The following is a 12,060-nucleotide window of genomic DNA, read 5'->3' as shown; positions in this document are numbered from 1 at the left end:
ATATCAGCAGGAACTCTTTCTTTTTCTTTTTTAAAGATTTTATTTTTAAGTAAACTCTCCACCCCACGTGGGGCTTGAATTCACTATCCTGAAATCAAAGCTGCACACTCCACTGACTGAGACTGCAAGGCACCCTCAAGATCTTTTGTCTTTTATGTAATTTATAAAATACTAGCATGCTGTAAGTCCTTAAAAGATATACAACAGTTTTAAATGATTACACTACTTTTCACAAGTATGTCTTCAAAATTCCCTATACAATAATGGGTATGTTTATATTATAGTATGTACGTACTTCTGATATTATTTGAGGTTTTATTTATTTATTTTTAAAGATTTTATTTATTTATTCATGAGAGACACACAGAGAGAGGCAGAGACACAGGCAGAGGAGGAGCAAGCTCCATGCAGGGAGCCTGACGTGGGACTCGATCCTGGGTCTCCAGGGTCACGCCCTGGACTGAAGGTGGCGCTAAACCGCTGAGCCACCAGGGCTGCCCTAAAGATTTTATTTAAAGAAAGAACATGAGCTGAGAAGCCCAACGCAGGACTCGATCCCAGGACCCCGAGATCATGACCTGAACTGCAGGCAGACGTTTAACTAACTGAGCCACCCACGTGCCCCTATATCAAAGAGTTTTAATACTTGCCTGTTCTTCTAATTGCATTTTATTTTCCGTCATCTGTTCTATGAGTTTATCAAGTTTCTTTAAAGATTTAAGGTCATTTCCAACTTCTTTTTCTATAAATGCAGACACATAGGCAGGGAGATCACCATTATCTGTATCTTCATTGACTTGTTCATTTCCAACAAGAGCTATAATATTTATGTCACCTGAAATGAAAGAATAACAATTATTCAACATTACTAAGTACCACACGGTTAAAGGAAAAAGAATACATAGATAAAACAATGTATCTACCTTCAAAAGTTTGTAATTTAAAGGAAACACTATATAGGGTGTGCATATATATGTTCACGTATATACATACCAATACACACACACAAAATATATGTATACACACAAAAATACCAAAATGAATATAGTATATATATGTATAAGCATGTGTATATGTGTACATATGTTCATTTGGACTTCTTTGTACACACACAAAAAAAATACCCAAATGAATAGTTATAAAGCAATCTATCAAGTACAAAATGCTTAAGAGCTTGGGCAGCCCGGGTAGCTCAGCGGTTGAGCGCCACCTTCAGCCCAGGGCATGATCCTGGCGACCCAGGGTTGAGTCCCACGTTGGGCTCCTTGCAGGGAGCCTGCTTCTCCCTCTGCCTGTGTCTCTGCTTCTCTCTCTGTGTGTCTCTCATGAATAAATAAATAAAATCTTAAAACAAAACAAAACAAAACAAAACGCTTAAGAGCTGAGGAAATTCAGAGTGAAAGAAAAGTCTCGAAGTCTGTCTAGTAACCACAGGTTTCAACAGATACTGGCATGACGATGCAGTTACAAGCAGATGTTAGACTTTTCTAGAAGACTTTTATCTTACAAATCTGTTTTATTACTAGAGTTAAAAAATGGTCAAATCTGGGCAGCCCAGGGGGCTCAGCGGTTTAGCACCGCCTTCAGCCCAGGGCCTGATCCTGGAGACTGGGGATCGAGTCCCACATTGGGATCCCTGCATGGGGCCTGCTTCTCCCTCTGGCTGGGTCTCTGCCTCTCTTTCTCTGTAAATAAATAAAATCTAAGAAAAAAAAAAAAAAGGTCAACTCTTATTGATGTGGGTTTCACTAAAGTAGTAATATATTTTCAAAATTTGTAAGGAAACAGATTGTGGTCTAGAATAACACCAAAGGAGGACCAATTGCATCTGCCTTGGACCTAGGGCATGATCCCAGAGTTCTGGGATCGAGTCCCGCATCCTACATGGAGCCTGCTTCTCCTTCTGCCTGTGTCTCTGCCTCTCTCTCTCTGTGTCTCTCATGAATAAATAACTAAAATCTTTAAAAAATAAAATAAAATGTTAAAAAAAAGAGAAACAGTACTGAAAAGATTTCAAGGATATGAAAAAAAAATTGAAAGGCTGACCAATGAGTAAAAACTCCTCTTACAAGAGTAAGAAAGTTTTAAAAGTTTCAAATGCAAAAACAAACAAAAAAGCTTCAAATGCCATTGTACACAGATGCTCATGTCAGAAAAAGAAGAATAAAAGGAAGTGCGAGAGAAAACACAAGTTACTATGAAAAACTCAAAACGACTGGTGCAACCACTAAGTTGTACAGTCTGAAGTGAGATTCCTTCCATGGCAAATAAATGAGACTTGGACCGACCCACACTATACTTATTAAATGTGACAAGAGTGGGTGACTCGCACCCCTGAGCCATTTCTAGGGAAGAGTGGTAGGAGAGGCAGCACAGACTGTAATGGAGCAAACAATGCCCAATGAAAACAGGAACACTGTGCAGCTCTGCTCTCACCCCATTTAGGAGGTGGGATTTCCCAAAGAGCCCATTCCTTGCTTTGCACTTGAAAACTGATCATTTCCCATCATTTCCAAGTCAGTTTTTCACTCTGTAAGCATCTATACCCTCCTCCACTATCTACAATGTTCAGGAAATAATTAAGCAACTTAAGCTGCCTCTAATTCTTTATGGAATAAGCCAAGATTCAAATACATAAATAGGGCAGCCAGGGTGGCTCAGCGGTTTAGCACCGCCATCAGCCCAGGGCCTGATCCTGGAGTCCCAGGATCGAGTCCCACATCAGGCTCCCTGCATGGAGCCTGCTTCTCCCTCTGCCTGTCTCTGCCTCTTTCTCTCTGTGTATTCTCATGAATAAATAAATAAAATCTTTTAAAAAATACATAAATAATTTTCCATTTTTATTCAAAGAAACAAATTTCTAGTAAACACTTAATCCACTTGAAAGGAAATCAAATTCTCTTCCACTGTCCTAAGTTTGTGGATGCACAATACGGCTCCTCCTTTCCAGAGTATCTCCCCCTATACCTTCCCTGACCATCTGTGCCAAGTGGACGTGCCTACACCCCAGAGAAACCTGAGGGCCACAGGGTTGTCTTGGCAGGAGTGATAGGATCAACAGTTGTCATGTCTCATGCCACTCCCACTCCACCCCTCTGTGCTCGGATACACTGCTTCCTTTGAAGTATCTGTTTCCGTGTGCAGGCTATTCCCTTGAGTTCCCTATGGTATCCTTCTTCTAGGAGAAGGTTAGGAAGCTTGGTATAATGGCAGCTGCCTTTCACTGTGGGGTCACTAAGCTCCCACTAGCCAATATGCTCAACTCCATTCAGTCCACAATTTGAATTATTCCACACACAGGTCTTTATCTCCCTAGATTTAAGTAGCACCTATAGATTAAAAAAAAAAAATGGGGGGTGGGGGTTGCCTAGGAGGCGCAGGCGGTTAAGCATCTGACTCTTGATTTCAGCTCAGGTTGGGATTTCAGGGGCAAAAGATGGAGTCCCGCGTCAAGCCCCTTAGTGGGCTGCATGCTCAGCAGGAAGTCTGCTTGTCCTCTTCTCTCCCCTCTGTACCTCCCCTTGTACACTCTCTCTCAAATAAATAAATAAAATCTTAAAAAAAAAGAGATAATGTAAAAATATAAGTGGAATAACCACTGATCTCCAGGTGAAGATAACTGCTATAACAGAAGATCCCAGAGAAAAAGCAGACTTTCTAGAAACCAAACCTTAGAATAAACCTGAACATAGAGCGCATTTCTCCCCTTCAGCTTTAACTGAAGGATTTGGTCCTCTTGAAACAATTAACAGGGGGATCCCTGGGGGGCTCAGTGGTTTAGCACCTGCTTTCACCCTAGAGTGTGATCCTGGAGCCCCAGGATTAAGTCCCAGGATCGAGTCCCAGGATTGAGTCCCACATCAGGCTCCCTGCATGGAGCCTGCTTCTCCCTCTGCCTGTGTCTCTGCCTCTCTCTCTCTTTCTGTGTCTCTCATGAATAAATAAATAAAATCTTTAAAAAAACAAAACAAAAGCTTGATTGTATTAGCATGTTTAATTACAGAAACTATAGCAATTTCAAGAAAGAAAGAAAAAGAAAGAGAAAGAAAGAAAGAAAGAAAGAAAGAAAGAAAGAAAAGAAAGAAAAAAGAAAGAGAGAGAGAGAAAGAAAAGAAAGAAAGAAAGAAAGAAAGAAAGAAAGAAAGAAAGAAAGAAAGAAAGAAAAGTGTATGTGCACAAGAGATAAAAGCTGGGAGAACAATACAGAGCCTCCTGAGGAGCGATACCGGTAGAACTTTGCCCCTGTTCTTCCTAGAGCTGCCCTTGTAGAACTTGGCTCTTTACCAAAAACGAAGTTTTAAGAAAGCAGCAACAAGAGAAAGGCAAGAGGTTATAATCAGCCTCATTGCAAAACAACTGTTACTTCTGATAAAATGAAAATATGAGTATTTTTAAAAAAGATACACCTAAATGCAAAATAGAACTGTCATATACTCCATTATTTCTCTTAAAGATTAACAGAATATATACCAATGTGTTTAGTACTGGGTATGTTTCTCTTCCAGCTCCCCAAAACCAAATTTTCCTTTGTTCTCTTCAGCTTATAAGAATTAAGAGCAGGGTGCCTGGGTGTCTCAGTTTGCTAAGCATCTGCCTTTGGCTCAGGTCATGATCCCAAGGTCTCTGTTCAGCAGGAAGCCTACTTCTCCCTCCCCCTCTGCCTGCTGCTCTGCCTACTTGTGCTCTGTCAAATAAATAAAAGCTTTAAAAAAATAATTAAAAGCTTTCTGTACACTACCAGTACCAGTAGCCCACTTATGAGTGGAAGGAAGCTAGCATAAATCTACTAGCCTCAACTTCCCAACTATAAAATTGTAACATTGGCCCAACTCTTATACCTGAGGGTCATAAACAGGATTAAAGTCAAAGTTTCCTGACTCTCAACTCATTTAAAAAAATTTTTTTTCTCCTTCAAATATGAGAATTGGCTGGTCTGCATCACACTTTATCAATACAGAAATCCACCTGTTATGTACAGGAGTCACAGTATCCTCTTTTTTAATTTATCTTAAATAACTGCATTGTGTGGTGCATCTGCAGACACCCATAGGCTGGGCTATGTGCAGAGGGAATGTCTGGTGAATGCTAAGGTCGCTGTGGCTTTGGGAGCAAATTTTATCTTCACTTACTTTTATTTACTTTTTTTTTTTTTTAAGATTTTATTTATTTATTAGAGATACAGAGAGAGTGAGAGGCAGAGACACAGGCAGAGGGAGAAGCAGGCTCCATGCAGGGAGCCCAACATGGGACTCGATCCCGGGTCTCCAGGATCCCGCCCTGGACCGAAGGTGGCACTAAACCGCTGAGCCACCCAGGCTGCCCTACTTATTTTTTTTTTTTTAAGATATTATTTATTTCTTCATGAGAGACAGAGAGAGAGAGGCAGAGACACAGGCAGAGGGAGAAGCAGGCTCCATGCAGGGAGCCCAACGTGGGACTCGATCCCCGGTCTCCAGGATTAGGCCCTGGGCCAAAGGCAGGCGCTAAACCGCTGAGCCACCAAGGGGTCCCTTTTATTAAAATTTTTTTCACCTTTTATATTCTTTTGACATCACCATTTAAATACAGCATAGTATATTCTTAATCAAATGATTTTTTTAAAGATTCATCTATTAATTTATTAGAGAGAGAGAAAGAGCACAAGGCGGGGCTAGGGGCAGAGGGAGAGGGAGAGGGAGAAGCGGACTCCCTGCTAGCAGGGAACCAAAGGCAGACACTTAACTGACTGAGCCACCCACGTGCCCCAAATGATATTAAGATGACACACTGATGATTTGCGAGGTTTTTGTGACTTTCTTCTTCCCTGTATTTGTAAGGAGCACTGCTGATTGCAAAATTGACCAAAAACCAAAGGAGGGACAAGGACAAAGTCTATAGTCTGTCTATCGTTCTACTACATGATGGCTCAGGAGGCATCAATTTCCAGGCATCTGGGCAGAGAGAGAAAAGGGAATGGTTTACTGAAAGACATGGGGTACTCTCCAATCTTTTAACAAAGGAGCTGAGCTGCGGGAGCTATGCCTGTCAAGTGGACTCCTTAGGGCTTTCCTTCTGAGACAGACCGTGTGAGCAGGCAATGTTAAGGGCAAGCCTGACTCCTTTTTTTAAAAAATTATTCTATTTATTCATGAGAGACACAGAGGGAGAGGCAGAGACACAGGCAGAGGGAGAAGCAGGCTCCATGCAGGGATCCCGAAGCCGGACTCATCCCAGGACCCCAGGATCACACCCTGGGCGGAAGGCAGACACTAAACAGCTGAGCCACCTGGGCTGAAGGGCAAGCCTGACTCCTAAAGCCATTATGATAATGTAAGCACCCTTCCTCCTCTCTCCTTCCAAGACCATTTGCCATGGTGAAAAGAAGCAAAGTCCTCTGATGGAACAGCTATTACATGCTTTTCCCTTTCTTCTCTTAACAAATTTCACTTGAAACGCCCCTGAAGACTCCTTGATTTCGAAAAGCCTGCCATGCGTCACTCATTAAAATGACGAATGTCCACATCCCTGGCTTATGCTCCTATCCTAGGTAGGAAATAGAGATTTTGACGTTTAGGAAATAGAGATTTTGACGTTTTTCCCTCTTCTTTTTCCAGACCAAGATCCAGGAAACAAGTTACCCCTTGTACTCTTCTTCCCAGACCAACTTTTTTTTTTTTTTTTTTAAGATTTTTAAGATTTTATTTATTTACTCATGAGAGACACAGAAAGAGAGAGGCAGAGACACAGGCAGCGGGAGAAGCAGGCTCCATGCAGGGAGCCGGATGTGGGACTCGATCCTCGGTCTCCAGGGTCACGCCCTGGGCTGAAGGCAGGTGCTAAACAGCTGAGCCACCTGGGCTGCCCCCCAGATCACCTTTTAATGCCAAAGTCACCGGAGGTAAAGTACAACTTAACCAATCACCATTTTGATTTCAATTAAGGTGGTGTGGGCAGCCCCGGTGGCTCAGCCGAGTAGCGCTGCCTTCGGCCCAGGATGTGATCCTGGCGACCCGGGATCGAGTCCCACATTAGGCTCCCTGCGTGGAGTCGGCCTCTGCCCCTCTCTCTCTCTCATGAATAAATAAACAAAATCTTTAAAAGAAAAAAAAATTAAGTTGGCGGTCATCTCTCCTAGATCGTTAGCCCCTCCGATTTTCTGAAGCTCGATAAGCTGATGCTTCATTAAAACACAGGCGGGCCCCAACTACCCTGAATCCAGGATGGGAGGCAGCAGCGCGCCAGCGGAAGCCACCCCAGTCCCTGCGCTAAGTAGGGGTCAGGAGGTGCTGATCTCCAAGCCATCCCATGTTTTAGACACGTACGTAATGACAATCAGCACGTAATACTACGCAAGCCTATTGTGCCAAAAAAAAAAAAAAAAAAAGATGCATCTATTGGACGCAGGCCAAGCCTCTCGGCTGCCCGCCCGCAGCGCTGGGTTCTGAGACGTCCGGGCAGAGACGCTAAGGTGTCTGGAGTCGCTTACTTTTCTCCCCGACGTCCTTGCTTCCATCGCCACTTTCAGGGCAGCGCTACGGGGACAGACAGAACGACACGGTAAGACCGAAGGGGCCGCGGCGAGTCTTCCGCGAGCCCGAGGGCGTGCTCGGCACCGGGGAGGTCCGCGAGCCCCCCGCCCCCCGCCGCCCCCCCCCCCGGGCCCCCGCACGGACACTGTGCCTCGGGAGACCCGGGCCCCTGCCCCTGCCCCGGGCCCCCAGGGCCGCCTCACCGGGGCTGCCGGCGGGGAGCATCCCGCCTCCGCGCGAGTCCTCGGCTCCATGCGCTGCCAGCGCGGCTTCCAGGCCGCGGACTCGCGGGGCGCCCGAGACGCCGCGGCCCCGCCGCTTCCCCTCCGGTCTCTCTGGTCGCTTCCTCTCCTCCCAGAGAGGCCCTGCCCGCGCAGGCGCGCCCCCCCCCCCCCCCGAGCGCCGCGGCTTCCCCCTGCTGGCAGGAGGCCGGCACTGCGGCTGCCCGAGGGGGACCGCGGGGCGGAGGGGGCGGGGCGAAGGGGGCGGGCCGACCTGCGCAGCTTGGGCAAACCCCACCCACCCGGTCCTTAAGGATCCTTAATGACGGAACTTGAAGGCGCCCGTCCCTCCACCCCATAAGTTCCATGTCAACCATTTCCATTTTTTTAAAGATTTTATTTATTTATTCATGAGAGACGCAGAGAGAGAGGCAGAGACACAGGCAGAGGGAGAAGCAGGCTCCATGCACCGGGAGCCCGACGTGGGATTCGATCCCTGGTCTCCAGGATCACGCCCTGGGCCGAAGCCAGCCGCTAAACCGCTGAGCCACCCAAGGATCCCCAACCATTTCAATTTATATTTTAGGTGAGATTCCAGATGTTCTGAGAAAGTGAGGGGGCTTGTTAGCCAGCTTTCATGTAATTTGCTTGGTCGGTTTAGTTGGGGGAATTTCCAACGTCGTTAACTTAGGATCTTTCTTTCAGGGCTAATCAGACCCACCTTAGAGATGACCCTCTACTTTGCTGTCTGGAAGGTGCAGATCTGGTTGTAAAGGACTGGGAGCTATACGGAGGAAGAGGACTCACCGTCAAATATACACTTGACCGCCATGCAGAGACCCCCAAAAAAGTGGCCTTTGACAAGGAGGGGTACCAAGAGTTACCTGACAGCAAGAGTAGGTAGAGGAACCAGGGGACTTGGCTCCAGGATCACGCCTTGGGCCCAAGGCGGCGCTAAACCCAGGGATCCCTGAATGTGCACTTAAACTGTACATTTAAACTTAACCCTGAACTGTATATTTTTACCCTGGTTAAAATAGTAAATTTGGCTTAGTAATGAATACCAAATTAAAATAAGTAATTATTAACTGCAGGAAATAAAAAAGCTGAGCAGGAGAAGAGAAGTAATCATACTACTTCACCTAAAATGTTAGTAAGGTTAGTAGTGTTAGTAATGTTTACCCATACCCATTATGTATACCCTGTATGCATAATGAAGTAAACACAAACCTATTTAAAAACGACACTATAGGGCAGCCCGGGTGGCCCAGCGGTTTAGCGCCGCCTGTAGCCCGGGGTGTGATCCTGGAGACGTGGGATCGAGTCCCAAGTCGGGCTCCCTACATGGAGCCTGCTTCTCTGCCTGTGTCCCTGCCTCTCTCTCTCTCTCTCTCTCTCTCTGTATCTCTCATGAATAAATAAATATTTCTTTAAAAAATAAAAATAAAAACGACAGTATAACTAGATTGAGCAGATAAAGAGATGAGAAGTGTGGTGGGGGTGGAGGAAGGGATGGGGAAAGGCCGAAGAGCTAAATCCTCATCTTCCACCTAGTGAAGTCAATAGATAATACTTAAGAGTGAAAAACTGAGAAATAGCAATGCAAAGATTTTATATAGAGAAATGAAGGTAAATATCACAATGACCAGTTAAAAGAGGCAAAATGGGGGCACCTGGGTGGCTTGGTGCGTTAAGCGTCCAGCTCTTGATTTCGGTTCAGGTCGTGATCTCAGGCTGGTGGGATTGAGCCCCACCTCAGTCCCCACACTGAGCAGGGAGCCTGCCTGGGATTCTCTCTCTCCTTCTTCCTCTGCCCCTCCCTCCCAAATATAAATAAATAAATCTTTCTTTTTAAAAAGATGAAACGACTGCCTTTGGGGAGGGGAAAATTGGTACGGGGGTTTGGGGGTACAGCCTTTGCTGTTTCATTGCAACTTACAAGATTTCTACAGATTTGACTCTAAATCACAGAGATTCATAACTCTGCTAAAAGTAAAAACATCAAAGAAAAAAAAAAAGATTGCTCCAAACCCAAATTTTTGCTTCTGAAGAATTCACTTTCTGGTGAGGAAAATAGAAATGAAAATAAACAATTTGAAATCAAATGCAGTAGACTCAACAACAGAAATGCTTGCAATGACTGAGGGAGCACAGAAAACAATTGACTACTATCTGCAGAGTGGAGAGAGGGAGCCTAAGAGGACAGAATATTCAGCAATAATAAGGATGAAACAAGAGATACATTGTGTGTTAGGCACTTAGCAATGCAGAGTGCTGATGTGGCTTAAAAGCAAGATCCCAAATATTATACGTAATATACATGTTCGGATGTAATTTGAAAGTCAAGGAGAACATTAAGCTGTTAAATAATTATTAGAGAGAGTTGGAATGTAGGACAGGCTTTTTTTTTTTAAGATTTTATTTATTGGGGCACCTGGGTGGCTCAGTAGTGGAGCGTCTGCCTTTGGCTCAGGTGGTGATCCCGGGGTCCTGGGATCGAGTCTTGCATCAGGCTCTCCGCAGCAAACCTGCTTCTCCCTCTACCTATGCTCTGCCTCTCTCTATGTCTCTCATGAATAAATAAATAAAATCTTTAAAAAATAGAATTACTATATGATACTACAGTTCCACTTCTGGGTATGTAACTCAAGAAATTGAAAGTAAGTTCCCAAATAGATATTGAAACAACTATGTTCATAACAGCATTATTCACAATAACCAAAAGGTGGAAGCAACGCAACTGATGACAGGTGACAGAATGTGGTTATACAAATATGTAATGGGATATTATTCAATCTTAAAAAGGAAGGAAATTCTGATACATGTTACAACATGGATGAACAGGAAGGAAATAAGACAGTCACAAAGAAACATATTGGATGATTCCACTTATGTGAGTTACCTATAATTGTAAAATTCACCCAGACTAAAAGTAGACCTGTCCTTGTCAGGGGCCAGGAGGACGGGAGACTGGGGAGTTGTTATTTCCTGGGTAGAGAGTTTCAGCTTTGCAAGATGGAAAGAGTTCTGGAGATGAATGGTGCTGTGATGGTTGCACAACAACATGAATGTACTTAATGCCACTGAATGTGTATTTATTTATTTATTTATAGATTTTATTTATTTATTCATGAGAGACAGAGAGAGAGAGAGAGGCAGAGACACAGGCAGAGGGAGAAGCAGGCTCCATGCAGGGAGCCCGATCTGGGACTCGATCCCGGGTCCCTGGGGTCACACCCTGAGCCAATGGCAGGCACTAAACCGCTGAGCCACCCAGGGATCTCTGAATGTGCACTTCAACTGTACATTTAAACTTAATCCTGAACTGTATATTTTACCAAAGTTAAAATAGTAAATTTGGGGCACCTGGATGGCTCAATCGGTTAAGCACCTGTCTTCAGCTCAGGTCATGATCTGAGGATCCTGGGATCCAGCCCTGTATCAGGCTCCCTGCTCAGTGGGGAGTCTGCTTCTCCTTCTCCCTCTGCAACTTCCCCAGTTTATGTTCTCTCGCGCGCTTACTCTCTCCCTCTCAAATAAACAAGAATCTTAAACAAAATAGTATAGTTTAGTTGTGTGCATTTTACCGCAATTAAAAAAAAAAAAGTCTAAAGTTTTGTTGTGTGCATTTTACCGCAATTAAAAAAGCGACCTTGAAGTAACACGCAGGTTTCCCACTGAGGATTGACATTTGGCAAAATGTTAAATGTGCAAAAGCTATTAGAGGCCTGGATTTGGTAGTGAAACGTGTGCTATTTGAAGAGCACGGAAACAGCGATGGATAGGAGTGTTCTTCCCCCAGAAGCACAAACTTGCTTGATCCGTTTTCCCGAAGCAGATCCCACTGAGGAACGGTCAAGCAGAAGTGGGAAAACAGTTCTCTCGGATTCTCTGCACTTTGAAGGAATTATGCAAAGAACAACACAGTCCCCGGAGTCCTTTCAAGTCCGCGGCGTGCGGAGGGCTACACGAAAGGGCCGTAGTGCGGCGGGAACCTCCGTTAAAGTGCACCGAACACGCCCGGCCACCGCCACCGCCACTTGCGCCGTCCCCGGGACGGTCTGACGGGCTCCGGGGCACGAGGCGATCACTGCTCGCCCGGGGGAGGCCCCGGAGGGAGGGCGGCGGGGAGCCCGCACGCCGCACCCCGCACCCCGCAGCGCGCAGCAAAGCCCCGAGCCTGGCCTCCCCGCCCCTCCCCGAGGCGCGGGGACGCGAGGGGGCGGGACTTCGGCGGGGGCGGGGCTTCGGTGGGGGCGTGGCCGGCGCGGGGGCGGGGCCGACTGGCGGCGGCGCGTCGCTGCGCGGCACGTGTGAGAGCTCGGCCGCCG

At 45.7% G+C, this 12,060-nt stretch overlaps 1 protein-coding gene across 2 annotated transcripts in view; it reads right to left on the bottom strand.

The window, feature by feature from the left end:
* RINT1 (RAD50 interactor 1) overlaps window positions 1–7,898 on the bottom strand; it is a 32,138-nt gene extending 24,240 nt beyond the window's left edge. The window contains exons 1-3 of one of the 2 annotated variants that reach the window (XM_072759936.1): window positions 7,712–7,898; window positions 7,466–7,511; window positions 651–835 (exon numbers count right to left, since the gene is read on the bottom strand). In XM_072759936.1, coding sequence (XP_072616037.1) covers window positions 651–835; window positions 7,466–7,511; window positions 7,712–7,762 — 282 coding nt within the window. In that variant the 5' untranslated portion in view covers window positions 7,763–7,898. Of the gene's footprint in view, window positions 1–650; window positions 836–7,301; window positions 7,512–7,711 lie in introns of both variants that reach the window. The other variant, XM_072759937.1, reaches the window with a different exon arrangement.
* Window positions 7,899–12,060: the final 4,162 nt, after the last annotated feature.

The sequence above is a fragment of the Vulpes vulpes genome, chromosome 5, assembly GCF_048418805.1.
Source record: "Vulpes vulpes isolate BD-2025 chromosome 5, VulVul3, whole genome shotgun sequence".
Taxonomy (NCBI): domain Eukaryota; kingdom Metazoa; phylum Chordata; class Mammalia; order Carnivora; family Canidae; genus Vulpes; species Vulpes vulpes.
The sequence above is the reverse complement of the archived record's forward strand: the minus strand, read 5'-3'. Positions and strand labels throughout refer to the sequence as shown.